Source organism: Dipodomys merriami, unplaced genomic scaffold (assembly GCF_024711535.1).
Source record: "Dipodomys merriami isolate MVZ:Mamm:240054 unplaced genomic scaffold, mDipMer1.0.p SCAF_13, whole genome shotgun sequence".
NCBI classification, from domain to species: Eukaryota; Metazoa; Chordata; class Mammalia; order Rodentia; family Heteromyidae; genus Dipodomys; species Dipodomys merriami.
Window position 1 is genome coordinate 4,943,821 of NW_027202604.1, and position 23,402 is coordinate 4,967,222.

General features: G+C 47.2%; 1 protein-coding gene across 1 annotated transcript; it reads left to right on the top strand.

Annotated features, from left to right (window-relative positions):
- Positions 1–884: 884 nt before the first annotated feature.
- Positions 885–21,194, top strand: Itih4 (inter-alpha-trypsin inhibitor heavy chain 4). The gene is made up of 24 exons (XM_070018541.1): positions 885–1,007; positions 2,369–2,529; positions 4,686–4,790; positions 4,921–5,083; positions 5,168–5,278; positions 5,966–6,094; positions 6,724–6,840; positions 7,066–7,234; positions 7,315–7,440; positions 7,622–7,803; positions 7,885–8,070; positions 10,979–11,118; positions 11,347–11,504; positions 11,789–11,818; positions 12,075–12,128; positions 12,280–12,330; positions 12,544–12,654; positions 13,672–13,758; positions 13,941–13,967; positions 14,300–14,416; positions 15,584–15,758; positions 20,109–20,263; positions 20,376–20,472; positions 20,923–21,194. The coding sequence occupies exons 1-24, from the start codon at positions 918–920 to the stop codon at positions 20,990–20,992; spliced, it is 2,811 nt and encodes a 936-aa protein (XP_069874642.1). The 5' UTR covers positions 885–917; the 3' UTR covers positions 20,993–21,194.
- Positions 21,195–23,402: the final 2,208 nt, after the last annotated feature.

The following is a 23,402-nucleotide window of genomic DNA, read 5'->3' on the forward strand; positions in this document are numbered from 1 at the left end:
CAGAAGTGGAGCTGTGGCTCAAGTGGTAGCAAAGTGCCCAGGCCCTAAGTTCAAACCCCAGGACTGGCACGAAAAAAAAAAGCTAAAAAAACCCACTTCAACTGTAATGAGGGCAAATTGATAAAAGCTCATAGAAACCTTACCAAGGCCTTTGAACAGCACCCCCACATGCCTGGTGTGATAGCATCAGGCCACCCATAATGCCCTCTCTGCTACCTGACTGAACCCATCACTCCTTTTTGCCTTGCTTTCTTATGAGTAGACTCCTAGCATCATACCTCTGGCCATAGCATGTTCATGTTTGTGACTTGGTGTGCATCGTCAATTTACATGCCTTTTTTGGCCCCACTGGGGTTGAACCTAGACCCCAGCTAGATTAATGGGGCCCAAACAGCAGCCTAAGACCTAGGAGAGCAAAGAGGGGCTCTTAGGCCCAACAACTCTCACTCAGAAATAAAGCGTATCTGTTCTTCCTGGCTTCGCTTAGATACTTCCAAAGGGTACTTGATGCCTTCACCCCACTGTCCCTCTGCTGCCCACATTTACATAGGCTGCCAAGATCCCCCTTTCCCCAGAAGTCTCCCTGGAGTGCCTTCTAGCCCTTGTCTTCCTGGCCAGCCTTCTAGGCTTGGGGAAATGTTTTTGGGATATGAGGGATAATACCCAAAAATGACCTTTCAGAAGGGATGCCAATACCCAACTCTAGCTAGAACCTGCCTTTCTTTGAGATATGTTCCTGGCCCCCAGCCATAGTTCACTGAACATTGGTCATTTGTCTGAGGCACCTGGAGTTTTTGGCTTAGAGATCTCAATTTCCCAGAACCTGCCCCCGTAGGGGCGGGACAGCAAGCAAGTTACTAATTCATTCCCTACTTGTTCTCAGGTTCAGAAGCAGCCTGGCAGGCACCAGAGCCAAAATGAAGAACCCAGCTGCTGTCCACAGCTGCAGCATTGTGCTGGTCTTTCCTTTACTGCTGTCTGTCCTCCATACTGCTACTGCACAAAAGGTATCAGGTACCTCTGGATGCCTGTGTGAGCCCTTGTGTGTGTGTGATGTGAACTAGCAAAACAGAGCAGGTGTCTGGGAAACTGGAGGGAACCTCTAGGTATGAAAGTGTTTAAGAGTGTGTGAAACTCAGTGTGTATAAAGAAATGGTATTGATTGTCCACCAGACACCACCCTTACAGGTAAGTATTCCCCTACTTACTTGAATGGGTCATGCACTTAGCCACTTGCCCTTTGACGCTAGAAATGGAATAGAATAGATAAGAATATGGCTTTATGAATTCAGGTCTTCCACTCCCTGACTGAGTGACTTCCAGGAAGTTGTCTGTTCTTTCTACAATTCTATTTCCTCATCTGTAAAAGATGGTAAACACCAGGTACTAGCAGCTCACCCTTTGTAAACCTAGTTACTCAGGAGGCTGAGATCTGAGGATCTGGGTTTAAACCAGTCAGGGCAGAAAAGTCCACAAGACTTATCACCAGCCAACCACCAAAGAATCAGAAGTGGAGCTGCGGCTTAAGTGGTAGAGTGCCAGCCTTGAATGAAAAAGGAGTAATAATGCAGATATGTGAAATCCAAGCACAAAGTACCAGATAAAAGCTTAGTGCTTTGTGCAGTATATGGCACAAAGCTAAACTTAAAAACCACTGGGCTGCTCTGTGCTGAACTCTATATGCTGGCAGCCATTAGCATATGAACAAACTTAGTGGAGACACAAGCCTGGCACACTGTAAGCAACAAACAGTATACGCACATGTTATCTGTGGTCTTTCCTAGCAGATTGTACACCTCTGGGTCAAAGAACATCTGTGTGGACAAGTAACTTTTGGAGAGATAGGAAAAATGGGCAAAGATTCTCAACTTTTAGATCCTGCTCTACTGCCAAATTTCTCCCAGCTCCTGTGGGCCCCTCCTCAGAGAAGACTGGTGGGAGGATTTTCCCCCATTTTCATGAAGATCAAAGTCACCAGAAAATCAAAGAACTAGTTTACTCCCCTTTCACTGATGCTGGAGCCTAGACACAAAACTCCTGATCCCACCAAGGGATCTGAAAAGAGAGGACTTCGGATCCCCCTATACCTATGTACTAGCTGTTCTCCAGGGGGCACTGGAGGCCCCCATAGAACAAGATGGATATGGCCCCTTCCTTGTTTGCTATAGGATGGGGAAATGAACCACAAAGCTGCCTCTAAATTCAGATGAATGTTCATATGGGAAATGCTTCTCTGGGTCCAGCCTGAGGCCTAGTCAGAGACTAGTTCAGGTCTGGGAGACTGGTCTGAGGTATGAGTCAGGGCCCACTCTTGAAGAGCTCTGGTGGCACTGAAACTATCTAACCCTCTTCCCCTTTGCTGGTCCAGAATGACATTGACATCTACAGCCTTAGTGTGGACTCCAAGGTTTCATCCCGGTTTGCACATACGGTTATCACCAGCCGAGTGGTCAACAGAGCCGATACTGTGCGGGAGGCCACCTTCCAGATGGAACTGCCCAAGAAAGCCTTTATCACCAATTTCTCCATGTAAGTACCTTCCTAACCCCTCCTCATCCCACACCAGTCCTGCAACTCCATGTCCCCTGGGCCCCTTAAGATTCTTCCAGAAGGTAGGCACACAGGAAGCTGTGTTCCACCTGTTGGCCTTACAGGGACAAGAATGTTACTAAGGAGCTCAAAGATGTCTCCATCCTTCCTGCCATCCAGGCTGTCAAAAAATGCTACCAGGGTTGGGAAGGTGGCTCAGTGGTAGAGTGCTTGCCTTGCATGCATGAGGCTCTGGGTTCAATTCCTCAGCACCACATAAGCAAAAAAGCCGGAAGTGGCGCTATGGCTCAAGTGATAGAGCGCCAGCCTTGAGCTGAAGAGCTCAGGGACAGCGCCCAGGCCCAGAGTTCAGGCCCCACAACTGACAAAAGAAAAAGTGCTACCAGATGGCAGGCAGAGGTCCATGGCACTTGTGTGTCTTCAAGGAGCACAAAGTTGGGGTTTACTAATGCCAGAGCCAGGCAGGAAGTAGTCACCAAAGGCAAATCATCTCAGATTTAAAAACAGGACTTATGAACCCCTTTACCCCCATAGTGGAGAGCTGCCTTGGCAGGAGACACATCTGCTCTGTCACTTCAGGAGATGCCTAGGATGCTTCTGGGAACCGGTGCCAGTCCTCAGTCCTCTGATGTGCCCTCATCTCTTCTTTCCCCCTCCCCCCCCCCCCCGCCCCTGCACACACAGAGTTTTGCAATGTTTGCTGAATTCAGCAACCTGTCCCTGGCCTCTGCCGCTTGACAGAGAGGGTGTCTCTGAAGAACTGCATTGGGGGTTGGAGTCCGTGTAGTTGACACCTTTTCTCTTCATCATCCCCCCCATACCAGACAGTAGCTTCTGTTTTCCTAGTCTTAAGCCTGGGCTGGAACCTTCCAGCCTCCACTAGGAGCCAAGGCCACTGCCTCTGCTGATAGCCCAGGTCTGGCACCATCCTCTGCCCCCACACTTTGCTTCTCTATGAGATAGAGACACAAGGGCAAGGTTCTCTGCTCCTTGACCTGGTCAGTAGCCCAGAAAGACATCCAAAGAGAGAACTGTATCTGGGAGGAGGCATCAGACTGTTGGCGTCATAGCTGCTTCCTGGCCCAGAGTTACATTAGACCAGGGAGGTGGAGGAGGAGCTAGTCCTGCTCCTTACCCCATATGCTGCTACCCTTTCACACCACAGCCAGACAGAGCAGGCATCCATTTACCTGACATGTCCCTATTCACCCCTCTTGGAGTATTTTCCTTCCAGTGTAATGGCCTGGACTCTTCTTTCTCAACCCAAATTATGCCTGCTAGGAGCAGTTCCACACCTTGGAGTCTTGTCTAGTTGTTCCATTTCTATTTTCAGAGATTCCAAGCTCCATGCAGAGTACCTTCCCTGAGCAGGAGGGAAAGGAGAGTGCTTCAGGGAATAGGATCAGATGGCAGCCTTTAGTCCTGGGTCTCTTTTCTGCCCAGATTCTCAACTTTAGGGCTGGATACAGGGCTGGACAAGATGTGGTTCAGAAAGCTCCTGCTGGTGATTGCCCACTGCCTCTGGGAACAGCCCATGAGGGAAGAGGCACACTGGAATATGGAGCCAGGTTGCAAGGGTGAAGAGAGGGCTAACTAAAGACAGCCTTGTCTCCTCTGCTACCTTCTGGATGTCCCTTCCATGAAACCCATGTGGACTAACTATACCTGCCTCCTGGAGGTGGACGCCCCACCTCACACCCTATCCGGAACCTCCTACACGTTATTCCTACACAGTACGTAAATAATAAATGGCCATAGGCTCTGGGAAAGATAGATGTCACTGTATTGAAAAGCATACCAAAAGGCCACATGCCTTTGGGAGGCTTATGGTTTGAGACTAACTCTTGCAAGTTAGTTAAGACCCTATCTCAATCAACAGCTTCAGCATGATGGTTCATGCCTGTAATACCAGCTATGTAGAAGGTATAGGTAGAAGGATTAAGGCTCAAGGCTAGCCCAGGCAAAAACACAAGACCCCCGTCTGAAAAATAACTAAGAACAGTGGTAGAGCTCTAACAAATATGAGGCCCTAAGTTTAAAACCCAGTATCTCCAAGTAAAAAAAAAAAAAAATTTTTTTAACACAACGAGTCCTAGATAATCAGGCTCTCAACAGCTCTCACTCCATTTCTTCAGGATCATTGATGGTGTGACCTACCCAGGGAACATCAAGGAGAAGGCCAAAGCCCAGGAAGAGTACAGCACTGCAGTGAGGCGGGGAGAGAGTGCAGGCCTTATCAAGTGAGTTGATTGGGATGGGGCTATAGACAGAGAGACCTCTTGTTTATTTCCCTTGCTCTCCTCCAGCAAACATAGCCTACCTGACCTGGAGGGGCAGGCCTGATGTCCTTCCCCCCCACCCCACCCTCAGGGCCACTGGGAGAAAAACGGAGCAGTTCCAGGTATCAGTCAACGTGGCTCCTTCTGCCAAGGTCACGTTTGAGCTGGTGTATGAAGAGCTGCTTAGGCGGCATCTGGGAGCATATGAGCTACTGCTAAAAGTGCAGCCCCAGCAGCTGGTCAAGCACCTGCAGGTACCTGGTCCTCCTTGCTGCTTGTCCTCCCATGAGCTCAGCTCAGCCTCTTGGCTACCCTGGTGACCATTATCTTGCCTCCAGATGGACATTCACATCTTTGAGCCTCAGGGAATCAGCTTCCTGGAGACAGAGAGCACTTTCATGACCAATGAGCTGGAAGATGCCCTCATGACCTCACAGAATAAGACCAAGGTATGGAGGGTAGAGGGCAAGAGCATTTTGGGACTGGTGCACAAGCCATGACAATTGGGACTCTTAGCTGGAGGAGCTTCTGAGATCTCCATCTGTGCCACTACTGGGCACTTAGAGCAAGTGTGCAAACTCTAAGATCTGTGCTTGATGAACTTGAGAAGCAGACTAATGTTCTGAGCCTGGCCTCTTCCAGCCACACACACACACACACACACACACACACACACACACACACACACACACACACACACACACACACACACACACACACACACACACACACACACACACACACACACACACACACACACACACACACACACACACACACACACACACACACACACACACACACACACACACACACACACACACCACACACACACACACACTTCCAGCTACACACACACACACACACACGTTCTGAGCCTGGCCTCTTCCAGCTACACACACACACACACACACACACACACACACACATGTTCTGAGCCCGACCTCTTCCAGCTACACACACACACACACACACACACACACACACACACACACACGAAAACAGCACAGCTTGAAAAACCCCTGGAACACTGACCTACAGCAGTAGCTGGAATCCTGATTCCTAGTGTGCCTACAGAGGTGGCAGATGGTATTGGCATGACCTGCTCCCCACTTCAGCCCAGGTTATTCCTCTAGGCTCACATCCGGTTTAAGCCAACACTGTCCCAGCAACAAAAGTTTCCAGATCAAGAGGACACAGTCTTGGATGGCAGCTTGATCATCCGCTATGATGTGAACCGGACTCTTTCTGGGGGCTCCATTCAGGTGGGTATACTTTAGACAAGAAAAGCAACCTAGAAATCTGTCTGCCATGACAAATTTCCTGAGCATGAATGTTTAGAAGAAAAATCTGATGGGCCATCCTTAGTGTGCACCTGGGGTGAGCACAGAGTCATCCTTGAAACATTGTCTTTCAAAGCACAAAAAGATTTTCTCTGTGAAGAGCTGCTGTGAGATTTCCCTGTCTGCCTTTGATGCCAGGAGGCTCATCGCTCATTTTTGTACTCAACTATAAGAGCTTCTATCACACAAGTTTCTGACATCATTATGCTTCCTTTTGCCCCATGTTTTTTTTTAAGTCTTTCCTCTGTTTGATAGCTATTAGGCTTATCATGCCTGAACCTTTTAGTATAGCTGAGTCCAGTGCTGAATCAAATAGGAGGCAAAGCTGGGGAGAGTTCTAGTGCTCACATGTGAAAAAAAAAAAGTTTCTCCTAGAGAAAGGCTGAGCCATGAAGATGGCAAAGGAGAGGAGAAATGGGATTGTTAGCAGTGGGATGGAAAAGAGGGCATAGAACACAGGAGCTCATAAGATTTGAAATGAAGGTAGGGTTTCCAGGGTAGAGCAAGTCTGCATCTCTTATCACCTCAGTGTGATCTCTCTCTGGTCACAGATTGAGAATGGATACTTTGTGCACTACTTTGCTCCTGAGGACTTGCCCACAATGCCCAAGAATGTGATCTTTGTCATTGATAAGAGCGGCTCCATGAGTGGCAGGAAAATCCAGCAGGTGGGTCCCAAGGGCTGGAACTTGCCCTTGAAAACTCTAGTTCCCTTATGCCACCATCTGTTGTCTGCCTGGTCCATCACCTCGGAGGTGGGGTTGGGGCTTCTGACATTGTTCACAAAATACATACCATGTCACCACTCTAGACATCTGTCCAGGATGCCAGCTCAAGTGTCATGAACCCTCAGGAAGCACCTCTGAGCCCTTTGCTCTTCTCCCTCTAACCAGACCCGGGAAGCCCTAATCCAGATCCTGAATGACCTCAGCCCCAAAGATCAGTTCAACCTCATTGTCTTCAATGGGGAAGCAACTCAGTGGAAGTCATCACTGGTGCCAGCCTCAGCTGAGAATGTGAAGGAGGCCACAAGCTATGTAGCCAGCATCCATGCCCTGGGAGGTGGGTGCCTATGTAGCCCCAAAGCCTAGGGAGCTTTTGGGATATTCAGCTGGGAGCTACTTCAAGTGTGTGCCCTTCAGGGACCAACATCAATGATGCCATGCTGATGGCCGTGAAGCTTCTGGAGAGCAGCAACAAGGCTGAGCTGCTGCCTGCAAGGAGCATCTCCATCATCATTCTGCTCACTGATGGTGACCCCACTGTGGGTGAGGAGAATGCAATTACTGCAGGTCACCCTGCTGAGGGACACAGCTGGGGCTATGTCTGGGCTTGCTGTGGGGCCTGGAGCTAGGAGGGGGGGCGTTACTTAGACCTCTTCAGGCTTTGGGGTAACAGAATTACCCATTGAACAAATTTTTTTTTTCTCATTCAAACTTGTGAGTTCAGGTGTGACAGATCCCACAAGGATACAGAAGAACGTACAAGAAGCCATAGGAGGCCAGTACAGCCTCTTCTGCCTGGGCTTTGGATTTGATGTCAGCTACACCTTCCTGGAGAAGATGGCACTGGAAAACAATGGTCTGGCACGACGCATATACGAGGATTCAGACTCTGCCCTACAACTCCAGGTGTCTGTACACCCCAAGTGGAGTGTGGAGCTAGCCAGTTCCAGACTAATCTTTGTGACCCATGTCCCTGCCATCTCGTAGGACTTCTACCAGGAAGTGTCCAGCCCACTGCTGTCAGCCGTGGCCTTCGAGTACTCAAGCAATTCTGTGGAAGCCATCACAAAGGACAATTTCCAGCTCTTCTTCAAAGGCTCAGAGATGGTGGTGGCTGGGAAACTCCAGGACAAGGATCTTGATGTTCTCTCAGCCAAAGTCAGTGGGCAGATGGTGAGTGTGATTAAATCATACTAAAGTGGAGAATAGATTGGTAACTCCCTTCTTTTCAGCTAGAGGGCCTAGATTCAAGTCTCAACCCTGCCAAGCACCAGCTGTTTGATCTAGAGTGAGACTCAAAGTGCCCTGGGTTTTAGGTTTCCCTTCAGCTACCTATGGATGACACCAGACTCTGCCTCAATGAATCATTGTTGCTTCTGGGAGCACCTGTGTGTGCCTGGCACAGGTAGACATTGCGCAGTCAGTCTGCCCTTCCACTGCCTAGCCATTGAGATCATAGCAGGGGCTCCTTCCTAATTGTCATCCCCACCAGTCTTTATACCAGCTGCTGGCATTGCTATAGCCCAGACAGGGCTATTCCCAGTTCACAGATGACCAGACTGAGCTCCAGGCAGGAAAAGCAACATGCACTGGGCTCCATTGCATCTGCATCAGGAGACCAGTCTTGCTCAACTATCTCTGCTTCTGTGCCCCAAGAGGCTCAGCCTGTGCTATCTCTTCTCAGTACATCCCTGTGATATCACAGAAAAACAACACATGCTCTGAATCAGGTTCTTTAGGTACTGGAATGTTTCTATGAAAGAGACTAACCTATCCCTGAGATAGGTTAGTAGAGAGAGATAGCTTACATAGAAACATGGAGTTACAGCTGGGATGGTCTTTACAAACCCAGGGCCTCCATGAAGCAGCACTGGGAATTCTAGGCTGGCTGAGGATCAGAATGGTCTTCTTAGAAATGGAGACTTGCTAAGAGTGATGGATAAGTAGGAAGCAGGCAAAACCCAGATGGGAAAGAGAGGCATTCCAGACTTGTGTAGCAGAAGGGCAGCATTTCTATAGAGAATGGCAGTGGGCAAGTGGGGCTAAGCCTAGACTCAGGATACATACCCAAGTATGGTGACTATTCATGCAGACTGTAAGACCAGCTTACTTGGCATCAAAGCTATCTCTGCCACCTCCCAGTGGTGATAAATGACAAAGTCACCTTAACTTCCTATGCCACAGTTTTCTTCTGTGTAAAAATGAGAATAACTCATGGCCCACTTCATAAAGTTACTGTGGAATCAGTGTCCAGCCAAGCATAAACCCTCCATACATGTCAATAGCTGATATTAGCCTGTAGGCCAAAGGTGCCAAAGCATGGAACCCAAGGTAATTTAGGGTTGTTCATGGACAGATATGTCTTTGTTTTAGTAGTTACTTCAGTAGTACTATCTCAGACCTTAGATTTTGTTAGTTTTTTTTTTTCCCCAGTCCTAGGACTTGAACTCAGGGCCTTGGGCACTGTCCCTGAGCTGCTTTTTTGCTCAAGGATAGCGCTCTACCACTTGAGCCACAGCACCACTTCCAGCTTGTTCTGTTTATGTGGTACTGAGGAATCGAACCCAGGACTTCATGCATGCTAGGCAAGTACTCTACCACTAAGCCACCTTCCAAGCCCAGACCTTATGTTTTTGAAAATATTATTGTATGAGATAAGTCCAAGTAAAACAATATTTGTCTAGTCAGTGCTCATTTAAGGGAAGGAAAACACCAAATATATACCTGTACATGTAGATAGGGGAAATTTTGTGCAGGTGATCTATATATGCCAAAGCTCTGGATGAGAAACAGAGAGACCAGTGCCATCAGGGCAGGCAGGAAGTGAGTCGCATTGTAAAGAGCCTCTTGGCTTCTGGAGAGACCTCTGTGAAGGAGACCTGGGCTCTTTTGCCCTCACCCCCTATTTTCCAAGCTGCTAGCTGAGCCAGCTTGGGACGATAACTCCCTGCACTTCTCACAGAAGAAAGTAGCCAGTCCATCTAAAGCCTGGGTGCATGCTTTTCTGTCATTGTTCCCCCATGCAGAGCCTCAGCATGGAGGCCAATTTGTTTAGGGACAGTTTGTTAGAATAGATGAAGCCCCAAATTTGGAGCCATACATTTTGTTCTCAACTCTTCCATTGACTTCCATGGAAGGCCCTTTCCTTCCTGTTTTTTTTCCCCATCTGTAGAGGCGAGCGTGCTATATTCTGTGTTTCTTTCTGCTCCTCACCGAATTTGCAAGTCCTTCCTGATGCTAGCCTGGGATTCAGGTCCTATCTTTATTTCCTTTTCCCTTAAAGGGTCAGCTAACACAACTTTTGACTGTGTATCTTGCTGCTCCTAGACAGTTAGTTGCTGCTATCCTTTATCTCCATCTCCCTGTCTTTAGAGACCTTACCCCTAAGCCCCTTTTATATTTCATCTCAATTCAAAAGAAATGAGGCCTGTTGTTGCCTGTTGCTAGCTGCAATCCAAGGCAGCACGATGGGAATACCAGAGCTGAAGAAATTGGAACACAGAGACATAGAGAAATAGCAGGGCCCCAGGGGTCCCAAGGCTCACTGGTACTTGGGCCCTGAGTTCTCACAAACAGATATATTTATGTGAGTTCAAACAGGGAAGGTTACCATGGATACATGCAAAAAATAAAACATCTGTACTAATATTACAATCAGAGCCAAAACAGTTTGTGAGAAACACTGGCTCCCTTATTGTTTTGAGAAAGGAGACTGTAACCCTAGGCAAGATCCAGACATGAATTTCACTTTAGCCTTTATAGTCAAGCTCTCAGATCTTTGTCTTAGCTCTTCCAGCACTAAGGAAGTGGGGTGGCATTTCAGTCTCTTAACCCTCTCCAGAGCTGTCTGTTTTAACCCTTCCATGACCAGTTCTCAGTGTTCTGAGTACTACTGAGGCAGCATTCCAACCTCTCAAACCTTTTCCAGGTTTTACAGCTCAGTTTCAGAGTTCCCTACAGCAGCCCTTGAAAGTTGGTCAATGCACCAATGGCCCTACTTCCAGTCAGGGCTCAGAAGTACATGCAGGGTGGGATGGTCCTCAGGCCCTTACTGCTTCTGCCCTGGTTGGGCTTTTTCTAGCACATGCAGAACATCACCTTCCAAATTGAGTCCAACGTGACCCAGCAGGAGGAGGAGTTCCGGAGCCCCAAGTACATCTTCCACAACTTCATGGAGAGACTTTGGGCCTACCTGACCATCCAGCAGCTGCTAGAGCAAATGTGAGTGGCCCTGACTGCAGACCACTGGGGTAGAGTACACCTAGTATCAGTGTTACCCAAACCCTTTTCTGGTGAAGCAGGCATAGCTGGCATGGGATTCTCCTGGGTGTGGAGAGAAGGATCATGTCAACTCCACTTCCTCCTAGTGGGACTCCCCCAGAAGGGCCCACTGGAAGGGAGACTGTCCAGGACCAAATACTTCTGAGCTTTGATATCCTCTATCCACAGTATTTCTGCACCAGATACCGAATCACAGGCCCTCCAGACCCAAGCTCTGAACTTGTCACTCAAGTACAACTTTGTCACTCCTCTCACATCTATGGTGGTCACCAGGCCTGAAGGCCAAAAAGAGTCGGTTGCTGAGAAGCCTGTGGAAAACAGTGAAGGTGAGGCTAAGACTCCAGCCTCCTCTGTATTCTGGCCAAGACCAAGTCCTGTCCCCTCCCCCGACAGATTCCCATGAGCTCAGGAGCAGCCCCAACTTGTTTCATTGGCAGGGAAACTGAGGCTAGGTTTCCTGGCTCCCCAGATTAATTGCATGTGCCTATGTAGTTTCAGTGTTGAGAAGCAAATTTAAGCATAAACATATCAAATTGATCAAAAGCACTGCTTTTTCCCTCTCCCCTCTCCTTTTCCCTCTTCCTTCTTTCCCCCTTCCCCCACTGTCCAGAGAACAAACAGAAGACAGTCGTCTCAGGAGGTAAGACCTATTGGGCCCAAAGGCTGGCCTGGGTAGGGTTCCTAGTGTGGCAAAAAGCTCACTAGGGTGGCAAAGGTCCTTACCCTGCCACTTCCTAGAAACAGTGTGTCTGGCCAAACATGCTGGTGCATTTAGTCACCTGCTCATTGAAATACTGGCTGTCCCTTAGGCCTTGTCCTGGGGACATAGTTCCCATCTATCTGGGACCCCAGAAAGGTAAGTCCAAGGAGCAAACCCAAGTCTCACTGACTTCCAGGTTATAATCCTTCCAGATTTCATGCCAAAGGAGCCCGACTGTCCAGACCAACAGGTAGCACAGGAGGGTTGTTGTGGGGAGGGATGGTGAATGGAACTATGACCCTGGCTATAGACTAGGTTCTGCCATTGTGGAGGGGAAATTGTTTGCCTGGCTAACATGGCTGGTAACAGGCCTGAAGTTGAACTTGTATGTGTTTGATTAGGCAGCAGCTATGAATATGCTCCCTCTCTCCTAAGAAGAATCACTACACCAGGTAATTTGAAAAGTGCTGTCTGGGGAGTTCTAGCAGTGAATGATTCCCACTACAAAGTGGTAGGCTGGGAGTGGTCCACCTGCCTTCTCTATATCTCACTGATGGCACAAGGTCTCTGATCCCAATGAGGATCTATGTTACCAGCTCAGAGAAAGCTATTATGTGTCAACCTTTCCAAACTAGGAGTTTACAGTGTCTCTTCTGTTTCCAAAGATGCAGCTAGAGGTCTCTCTAAAATGAATGGACAGCCTGGACCTCTTCTTCCTTCTAAACGTCTCAGACTCCCAACAAAGACCTGGAGAGATCCAGTAGATTTGCCATTCCGTAAGCTACTTTCTGACTCCTGGTGGGCTTCAGTTTTTCTAGGAAGGTCACTAAACCTGCCCCATAGAGTTGGGTAAGAAAAAACACTAAGTATGCCAGGTGCCAGTGGCTCACACCTGTAATCCTAGTAACACAGGAGGCTGAGATCTGAGGCTCATGGTTCGAAGCCAACCAGGGCAAGAAAGTCTCTGAGACTTTTATCTCCAATAAACTACTCAGAAAAAGCTGGAAGTAGCACTGTGGCATAAGTGGTAGAACACTAGCCTTGAGCAAAAGAATCCTTTTTTTTTTTTGCCAGTCTTGGGATTGAACTCTGGGCCTGGGCACTGCCCTTCAGCTCTTCAGCTCAAGGCAAGCACTCTACCACTTGAGCAACAGCACCACTTTCAGCTTTTTCTGCTTATGTGGTGCTGAGGAATCTAACCCAGAGCCTCATGCATGCAAGGCAAGCACTCTACCACTGAGCCACCTTCCCAGCCCTGAGCAAGAGAATCTTAGGGGCAAAGTCCAGGCCCAGAGTTCAAGCCCCAAGACTGGCAAAAAGAAAAAAACACTAAGCACAGGCCAGAAAGGGAAAGTTACCCATTCTGTGTGGGTCCAGCCTATCCAGGAATCCTCTCTTCTAGCTTTCTGCCCTAAACGGTTAGAGCATAGAATTTTCTGTGATTGCCCTTGCCAGTTGTCCACCAGCTTCCCCTTTGCCTTGTCCTCTGCATTTTATCTCCTTTGATGTAAGCTCTCGTGGCTTTCTAACTGTCCTTAGGTTGCTTTATACCTATTGTTCCCACTGGATGAAATTCATTCCTCATGATAAAGCTTTTTAGGAAGGGAATGCTTTCCCTATTCCTAAAGCTAACATCCTCCCTTGTAGTTTCTTATCCCCTTAGTCTAGACTCAGATATGACTGCTGGGGGGCAGAGTGTACTAGAATTTGCTGGGTAGCAAAAGGGAGGGGTGCCTGAAAGATGTGCTGATAACCCTGAATCCTGACAGACTGCTCCCTTTTTGTTTCCAAAGTTTTTGCAGCCAACCCCACTGTTGCACAGATGGCTCCCTCAGATCCCCATCAGACTGTATTACATGGTGTGGAAGTTCAAATCAAAGGTACTCCCAGGCCAGAACCCCTGGAGTAACTTCTTGTCCTAACTGGAAGATCCAGGGAAGAGAGAACTCTGAGGCTTTCAATGAAAGAGAGTCCTGGCCACACTTGTTTAGTACTCCATCCTACAATGCCCTATTCCTCAGGAAAGGGCTGAATGAATCCAGATCTTTCTTTCTTCTTTTAGAAACCACCCAAATACACCCTTCCCAAGGTAAGTTGCTAATCCTCTCAGTACCCCTTCCTATCCTTTCCCCCTAGAACTTTTTTTTTTCCAGTCATGGGGCTTGAACTCTGGGCCTGGTACTGTCCTTGAGCTCTCAGCTCAAGGTAGCACTCTACCACTTGAGCCACAGTACCACTTCCGGTCTTCTGGTGGTTTATTGGAGATAAGAGTCTCTCGGACTTTCCTGCCCAGGCTGGCTTTGAACGTGATCCTCAGATCTCAGCCTTCTAAGTAGCTAGGATTCCAGACACAAGCCACCAGTGTCTTGCTCCCCCTAGAACTCTTTACCTGCCCTAGGAACTGTGTCCTTGCTGTCCCAGTCCCCTTTCAGGCTCCTGCTGTCACCATGTCGCTGCCTGGGCCCACAGTAGACCAGCTCTGTGTGGACATCAAGCACTCTCAAGGACCCTTGAACCTGCTCTCAGACCAAGGCCAAGGTGAGAGGTGCCCCAGTCATTGACCTAGAGAGAGACCCAGATATCACTCACATCCATTTACCATATACTCACAGAGATATACACACTGCATGTGCAGATACCATGTGTCCAAACATGACACTCCCACAGCAACTTGGTTCTCTCTCTGGGCATCACATGCAGGTCTGCAAGATCTGTGTATACTAGCATCAGATCACAGAGTGAGGGACCAGAGCCTGAGGATCCAGGGGAGCTGCCTAGAGCCATCCCAGAAGGCTGGGCCTTGACAGACAAGCAGAGGAAAGAGTGGGGGTGTTCTAAGATGGAGGAATAATGGCTGCAGAGTACAGATCCCCTGTATCTCCATGGGCCCCAAGTGGCATGGAGGGAGGGATATAGTGGGAGGAGTGGGTGTGCCAGCCAAATTCTACTTTCTAGTCCTAGAAGAGCCTGGTCTAGCAGAAGTAGCAAGGCAGACCTTGAGGATGAACACTTCTCAGGGACATTCAAGTAGAAATATCAAGAGCTAAGGGACATCCACAGCAACCTCATTCCTCTCAGGACTACATGGTCCCCTGCTTCATCACTGAGATATAGTTGCTGTCTGCTTCCTGAAGCAGAAATTTCCATCTCACCCTGGGCCATCCGGCTAGTTCAGATTCAGGGACTAGACCAAGGTTTATGAATTTGAGACAAGGCTCCTTAGAAGTCTTACCAAGGATGGCCATTGCCAAGGATTCAGGAGCCCCTTCAAAACTATATATGACAAGAGATGAATAAAGAGATCATAAGAGCTAGGCCTGCTATGTAAAGAGTTACTGAGGAAGCCGGGTGCTGGTGGCTCATGCCTGTAATCCTAGCTAATCAGGATGCTGATATATGAGGATCACAGTTCAAAGGCAGCCCAGGCAGGAAAGGCTGTGAGACTCTTATCTCCAATAAACCACTCAGAAAACTGGAAGTGGTAGCTATGACAAGTGGTAGAGTGATAGCCTTGAGCTGAAGAGCTCAGGGACAGTGCCCAGGCCCAGAGTTCAAGCCCCACAACTGACAAAAAAAAAAGAATTAATGGGGAAAGTAATGACCCTCCTTAGGAGACTAGTTGATGAAGAACAATTCTAGGGTCATGGAATCAGATTCAGGTCAGTGATCAGACTTGGTTCTGACTTGTTCAGTCTACCTTCTCAGGACTTGAGGTTACTGGCCAGTATGAAATGGAGAAGGCTGGATTCTCATGGATCAAGGTGATCTTCAAGAACCCCCAGCTGCGGGTTCATGCAACCCCTGAACATGTGGTGGTGACTCAGAACCGAAAAAACTCTGCATACAAGTGGAAGGAGACATTGTACTTGGTGCTGCCTGGGTAAGTCCTGGGTTGGAGTCCAAAACCGATGACCTTCAGTTGCACTGGCTGACAGTAACCACAGACCTAGGAATGGAATGGCCAGGTATCTTCTGCAGTGGGCTAGTGGGCTACACTCCCATAGGGATAGAGATTCAGAGCCTAGCCCTGAGCCCCTGTAACTCTGGAGGTTGCCCAGGAGTCATTCTGGGTTCTACTTCCTCTCAAACCTAACTCAGGTCACTTTCCCATGTGCAGACAGTACAGTGTGGTTTGAAGCTAACTATGTACTAATCCTGTGTGACTCTGCATAAGCCATTTAGTCCCACTGGAGCCTCTGTTTCTTCACTGCAAAAACTACAGATAATTAATTATTCTATCCCTGAGCCAGAGGGCTAGAGGATTCAGTGAGAGGAAGTCTTGGAAAAACGTGCCATCAGATGGTGCTGCACCTCCCAGGCACACCAGAGACCAACAATGTCTGCCTGTGAGGTCCTGATGATGATCATGCAAATACAAGATCACTGTCTTCTGGGATGGGGGATGTGAATGTTATCCTTAGTGTGCCATGTTAGTCACAGTTTTGTCCGTGTGACAAACACTTGAGAGAAACAACTAAAAGAAAGCAAGGTTTATTTTGTCTCATTCCCACAGATAAATGAATGCATACCCAACAAATTAGGGAGTTTCATTTGAAAACCCTCCAATTTCATAAAAGATCTCCAAGTTTTTTGTTATCTGATAGATACACAAAGATAAGTTGCAGGGGCTGGGAAGTTGGCTCAGTGGTAGAGCGCTTGCCTTGCATGCCTGAAGCCCTGGGTTCAATTCCTCAGCACCACATAAGCAAAAAGAAAAAAGCCGGAAGTGGCGCTGTGGCTCAAGTGGTAGAGCGCTAGCCTTGAGCTGAAGAGCTGAGGGACAGCACCCAGGCTCAGAGTTCAGGCCCCACGACTGGACCCAAAAAAAACAAAAAAAACAAAGATAAGTTGCATTTCTGTGTCTTGGAAACCCACACTAGAAAATGAAATCAAGAATTTCTGTTCAGTTGTAGTGATAGCCCAAATACACATAAAGAAGTCAAGATACATATTTTATTTTATTTTTGCCAGTCCTGGGGCTTGAACTCAGGGCTTGGTCACTGTCCCTGAACTTCTTTTGCTCAAGGCTAACACTGTACCACTTGAGCCACAGTGCCACTTCCTGCTTTTTCTTTTTATGTGGTATTGTGGAATCAAATTGAGGGCTTCATGCATGCTAGGCAAACACTCTAGCACTAAGCCACATTCCTAAGGTACATCTTTTAGATTAAATCACTGGGTAATATAAATGTGGAGCAACTGTACTTGAAATAACCTCAAGATACTGGGCACCAGTGGCTCACACTTGTACTCCTAGCTACTTAGGAGGCTGAGAGCTAAGGATCACAATTCAAAGCTAGTTCAGACAAGAAAACCCATGGGAGTCTTATCTCTAATTCACCACTCCAACTCTGGAAGTAGAGCTATGGCTGAAGTGATAGGATGCCAGCCTTGAGTGAAAAAGCAAAGGGACAGCACCAAGGCCCTGAACTCAAGCCCCAGTACTGGCACAAAATCATCATCATCATCATCATCACCTCACAGTAACAGGGTTTTACTCCACATGTTTAAGGGAACCTAACATTCATAAAGAAACAAAGGGACAAGGATTTCAAGATTATTTTAAGTAAAAAAAGGAAGGTATGGACTTAAAAGAGACTTACCCTCTAGCCATTAAAACACATTATTAAATACTAATCATCAAAAGAAAGTGGCATGAGACACAAAAACAGAAGGTACAGAGTAGGTGTATCAGAGAAACTGTTCATCAGACTTTTTCATTTCTGTGACCAAATACTGAGAGAAACAACTTAAGGGAAGGAAGATTTATTCTGAATCAGTTTCAGAGATTTTAGTCAACATGATGGCGATGTGGTGGAACAGAGTAGCTCAATCATGATAGCCAGGAAGCAAGGACAGAGAATGCCTCAGCACTCTGGCTTTCTCTTTACCCTCCCTCCTCCCCACTTTTTAAAAAATATAATTTTATTGTTAATGTGTTGTACCATTTCATAAGTCAGGTAATGAGTATTGTTCTTGTTTAGGAAAAGATCAACCCTTCCTCTGCTTTCCCCCAGTTGTCCCCTCCCATCCCTGTCCACAAGTTGCTGTTTTGGTGGTATTTGTGCTTGAACTCAGGGCCTCATATTTGATACACAAGTACTTTACCAGTAGAGCCAAACCAGTCCTTCAGCCGAAGGTTTTTTGTTTGGTCGGTCATGGGGCTTGAACTCTGGGCTTGGGCGCTGTCCCTGAGCTCTTCAGCTCAAGGCAAGCACTCTACTGCTAGAGCCATAGTGCCGCTTCCGGTTTTCTAGTGGTTTATTGGAGATAAGAGTGTCACAGACTTTCCTGTCTGGGCTGGCTTTGAACCATGATCTTCAGATCTCAGCCTCCTGAGTAGCTAGGATTACAGGCATGAGCTACCAGGTACCCACCTTTTTTTTTTTTTTTAAGATAAGGTCTGTCACATTTTTCTGGGACTATCTTCAGATCTCAATCCTCTTATCTATGCTTCCTAAGTAGATGGGATTGCTAGTGTGACTCACTACTCCTAGTTAGTTTGTTGAGATGCAAATAACATTTTGCCAGAGCTAGCCTCAAACCCTGATCCACCCTAGTCGCTGGGATTACAGGCTTGGGTCCCTATGCCCAGCTTTTTTCTCCTTTTTTATTCCATCCAGCCTGCTGCCTGAGGTATGGTAACACCCATATTCAGGGTAAGCCTTCCCCCTTTAATCTTCCTTCCTTCCCCTAATCTTTTCTGGAAATAAACTCCCAGATTTACCTAGAGATGTGCTTTAGTAATAAGGTCCTGGGTGCTTCCCAATCTAATCAAGTTAATAATCAGCATTAACTATTACAGCTCCTAAAGCATATACTCTCATAATTCCTGACAGACTAGGGGCTGGGAATATGGCTCAGTGGTAGAGTGCCTGCATGAAGCCCTGGGTTCGATTCCTCAGTACCACATAAACAGAAAAGGCTAGAAGTAGTGCTGTGCCTCAAGTGGTAGAGCACTAGCCTTGAGCGCAAAGAGGCTCAGAGACAGAACCAGGCCCTGAGTTCAAGCCCCAGGACTGGAAAAAAAAATCATGACAAACTAAGTTTAAAAACAGAAGGTTTTTAAGTAGTGCTATCACTTAATGCAGGTGAAGTCTTGTGACATTTCCCTCTAAAAGTAGGGACTCTTCACTTAGGGTTCTTGACTTTTATCACAGAATAAGAATCTCTAGATAAGTCATGATGTTAAGTGTTAGAGTAAATTAGACTGCCAGAAAACCTCACGGACATCCAGGTACGAAGAACAAAGGAAAGGTTTATGCCAGTAAAGGGACTGGCAAGATCCCTTCTCACCAGGTGAGAGGAAGTGAGAAGAAGTGCCAGCTATTGTCTCAGGTGACTGACTTTTTATAACCTCTGGGATTTGGGGAATTTGGCTGCCTTCTATGGTCATAGCTATCCCAAAGGGATAGGGGTAAGGCTAATCATTTGCTGCCTTTACTACATGGGCCTAGTGTTGCCTAGGGAAAGAGCATGTTACGCATGTTAACCCAGAAGCCTCTTCTGGGCTAACAGGAAGAAAACTTGGCAGAACTTTACTAAGCAAGTAGGCATGCAGACAAATGAGCAAACAGAAAGGCAGACACACTAATGGTGTGGGTGTTCTAACAGAGAGACACAGAGAGACACACAGCTCTTTGGCTGTTAGGGAATTTTGTAAAGGCAGGGGTTCTGCCTTTAAGTTATGCAAAGGTAGATGTTTTGTCTTTGCTCTAATTATTCCTGGTTTTATACTTTCTCAGTTCCTCGGTGTTTGGGGGGCATTTCTTTTATGTAAGAATGCATCCGGTCAAAAAACAGATGCTTATTCTTGAGATAAGGAAGGCATCCTGTTGTCTACATTTTGGGTAAGATGGTAGGTTTGGGAGGAGCCTTTCTCTCAGGAAGGCATATATGCTCCCCAAAAGATATTAATTCTTGGGGTGAGAAATGCACCCTGTTGTCTCTCTGAAGCAAAGATACTGCTTCTGTTTTTCTGAGTCGCCTTTATCAGGCCTCATTTCCCTCAATTTATCCTGCTTCAGTGCCAGGGAAACGATATCATTAATCTAATGTTGGTCCTTTTCTACCAATAAGAAAGCTGAGCTCAGATTTAAGTAACTTCCTGCCCAAGGCTACATTATGACTTCCCAGACAAGAGAGGAGCCCCAGTCAATTCCATGTGGCCATCTGAGGCTCCATGCAGATTTCTCTGCCTTCCTGCTCAGGGGGTTGGGTTTCTCCACAGCCTGAAGATGACCATGGACAAGAAAGGCCTCCTACTGCTCAGTGGCCCAAACAAAGCAACCATTGGTGTATTGTCCTGGCATGGCCCTGAGAAGGGGCTCCTGCTCCTTCTTCGTGACACTGACCGCTTCTCCAGCCTCATCAGCGGGACCCTTGGTATTCCACCTGCCCTAAAACACTACTCTGCTTGGGAACAAGCAGCGCCCTCTCCTCTTCTAGTCTCTCACACAGTGTGTCTCTCCTTGATGATTTGCTCTCTATATCTCAGGCCAGTTTTATAAGGACCCAGTTTGGAGCCCACCAGAAACAGAAGATGACAGCAGAAGGACATTGAGGGTCCAGGGAACAGACTATTCTGCTACCAGGTGATGCAGTAAAAGCAAGCCAGAGCCCAGCCAGGGACAGGGTGGTAACTCGGAGGCTAGCAGCTAGGCTCTTGCAGAACCCCATTCTTTCTTTCCTGGCTCAGGAACTAGAAACAGTGGAAGGCCAATAGCTTAGGTACATACCTGAGCCAGCTCTCCATGTCCCCACAAAGGACAATCAGCTCAGGCCCAAGAGTACTAGGATTGGTTGGGGACAGTAGGAAAGTCTTGTCTCTGTTACCAATTCTCGGAGCCCTAGACCATAAAGACCACAGACACTGGGTCACTTTGGTAACCCAGTGATGACTGGGCCTCCTTTGCCTGTGCTAGAGGGAATTTTGGAGGGACTTGAATACTCCCAAACCTCCTGTCCCTAGCTATCCCACCTCTTCCCACCACACCTGCGGATTTGCTGACTATCTCTCTCTGTCTGTTCTTTCTCCATGCCAGAGAGGTCAAGTTGGATTATCAAGAGGGGACCCCAGGGACAGAGATTTCCTGCTGGTTGGTGGAGCTGTAGTGCAGATGGGAGTATCTGTACCCTCTATGACATCTTGTGATGGGAAGATAGCTTCCAGTCTATGGCTGAGGGGCACTGGTAGGGCCTGGATATGATGGGGAGAGGGCATCCTATGCATTGAATAAAGAAAGGTACTGTAAGCCCAGGGAATGTGTCTGTGGTTCTATATGAGTAAACTCAGGATCCCATCCTGAACACTTAGCCTTGTGGAACTTTAGACCTTTTCACTATTCATCTCCTTTGACCAGGAAGGCCCATGAAGAACTTTTAGCATTATTTCTTTATTTTTTAAAGTAAGAAAATGAAGACTAAACCACTCATTTGAAATAGGAGTGTAAAATTCATGTAGCCTCCACTCAGGGGCCTACACCTAGAACAGAGACTGTGGTTGCTTTACTGTTACCTGGATGGTAAAAACCAGTTTTGACTCCAAAAGTGGGGATTAACCTTTTCTCTCTTTCTTTTCTTATGTCTGGAAAATGGAGGAGAAAGGAAGGAAATAGGCCAGATTCATCTTCCACAAGCAATGACTGTTTATTGAGATATAGCAGGGAGGGACGCAGCCTTCCCTTGTAACTTGGAGACTGTAAAGAGGTGGGACATGAGCTGGGTTTCTATGAGGTCTGAGCAAGGAGGCAGAGGTTGATGAAAAGGCCATTAGGTAGATACTGTTACACACATGAAACACCAATGCCCTTGTTTGGCCTGGGTTTTTGTTGTTGTTTTTTTTTGTTTTTTATTTACGTAGCGATTCAAAGGAGTTGCCTTTTAACAAAGGAGTTTATAAATACAATATATCTTGATCAGTGTCACCCTTTTCAACATCCTTTCCCGTCCCTTTCCTCCTCATCCCTTCCCTCATTCTTCCTAATCTTGTAGGATATATCTTGAGTTCTTGACTTTATTTTTCGCCTTTTCTCTTCATTCATCTACCCTTTCCCTTGACTCCACGCTACCCCTTTCTGGCTTGTTCTTTATAGGTCAACTCTCAAACTTTTTTTTTTGTTGTTGATACTAGTGTTTGAACTTAGGACCCTATAGGCACTGATGTATAGGCATTCTACCACCTGAGCCATGTCCTGAGCCCTTTTGCTTTCATTATTTTTAAAGAGAGTCTTTTTTTTTTTTTTTTTTTTTTGCCAAGGTTAGCCAAATAGTCTAGAGACAATTTGAAGTACACAGGAGGATAGGAACAGGTTACATGTGCTACTGTTCCTTTTTTTTTTTTGGTCAGGCATGGGGCTTGAACTCTGGGCCTTAGCACTGTCCTAAGCTCTTCAGCTCAAGGCTAGCTCTCTACCACTTGAGCCACTGTTCCACTTCCGGTTTTCTGGTGGTTTATTGGAGATAAGAATTTCACGAACTTTCCTTCCCGGGCTGGCTTTGAACCGTGATCCTCAGATCTCAGCCTCCTGAGTAGCTAGGATTACAGCCCGGCTTAATATTCCATTTTATAGGAGGGACTTGAGCATCTGTGGGGTTTGATAGCCTCAAAGTTCCTGAAACCAATTGTAAAAATATACCAAGTGCCACTGGTCTTTACCTGCTTCTGGAAAAAAGGACACAATCAATGGCTTACAAATAAATAGCATAGAAATGAGTATGAGCCATAAATCATTTGCACACACCAGCTGTTGGCAGGGCCTGCTCTTTCAGAAACCTCATGGCTATATCCTGGAGACCTGAAGCTGCTCCTCCCAGCACTGTACAGCAGACATTCCAATCAAACAGCTGCTGGTGGACTGCATCCCTGGAGCTGCCAAGCATACACACACGCTCACACAAGCTGTGGTGGGCCAACCACCAGCCACTTTTGGGAAATAATCAACCCAGGGCCAAGGTGCAAACAAAATCCTGTGCACCCATGGGGAGCCCAACCCTCCAAAGCCCTTGCCTATCCTGGAGGCCCGAATCTTAACTTTCCCAGCCCCCTCTGCAGACTGGACTGAGCTGCTTTCAGCTAGCTCAGGGCTAAGCATGTACACAGGTACTTGCTGGCCCTGGGAACCAGTGTGGGCTAGCCTTCTCAGACCAAGAAGGGCTGCCACTAGTCAGGTGCAAACAGGCCAACCTCGGGCCATGATCCTGACAATCCCGAACCCAAATGGACAACTCACAACAAAAGATTACAAGATTCATAGACAAGTTAACAAACCAAATAAAAAAGTCAACAACAGCCCAGGGAAGAACCCCAGGAAAGTGAAGAAGAGAGGGAGGACAAAAGAGGAAATGCAAAAGCAACTTCAAGAGTACAAAGAAGAAATGACAAAGGAAATCCAAGACCAAAAGAGAGATGCAGACAAAAATAGACATACTGTACACTTCATAAAAAGATGAAATTAATACTTTGAGAACTGATATCAGAAGCATAAAAGGCTCAATTTCCACAATGCAACCCACGTGGGAGTCA

Excerpts from the sequence above, each read along its gene's own strand:
- Itih4 (XM_070018541.1), top strand. The coding sequence starts at position 918 with ATGAAGAACCCAGCTGCTGTCCACAGCTGCAGCATTGTGCTGGTCTTT. Across the intron at positions 7,235-7,314 it reads CAGCATCCATGCCCTGGGAG|GGACCAACATCAATGATGCC; the intron begins GTGGGTGCCTAT and ends TGTGCCCTTCAG. Across the intron at positions 11,119-11,346 it reads CAGCAGCTGCTAGAGCAAAT|TATTTCTGCACCAGATACCG; the intron begins GTGAGTGGCCCT and ends CTCTATCCACAG.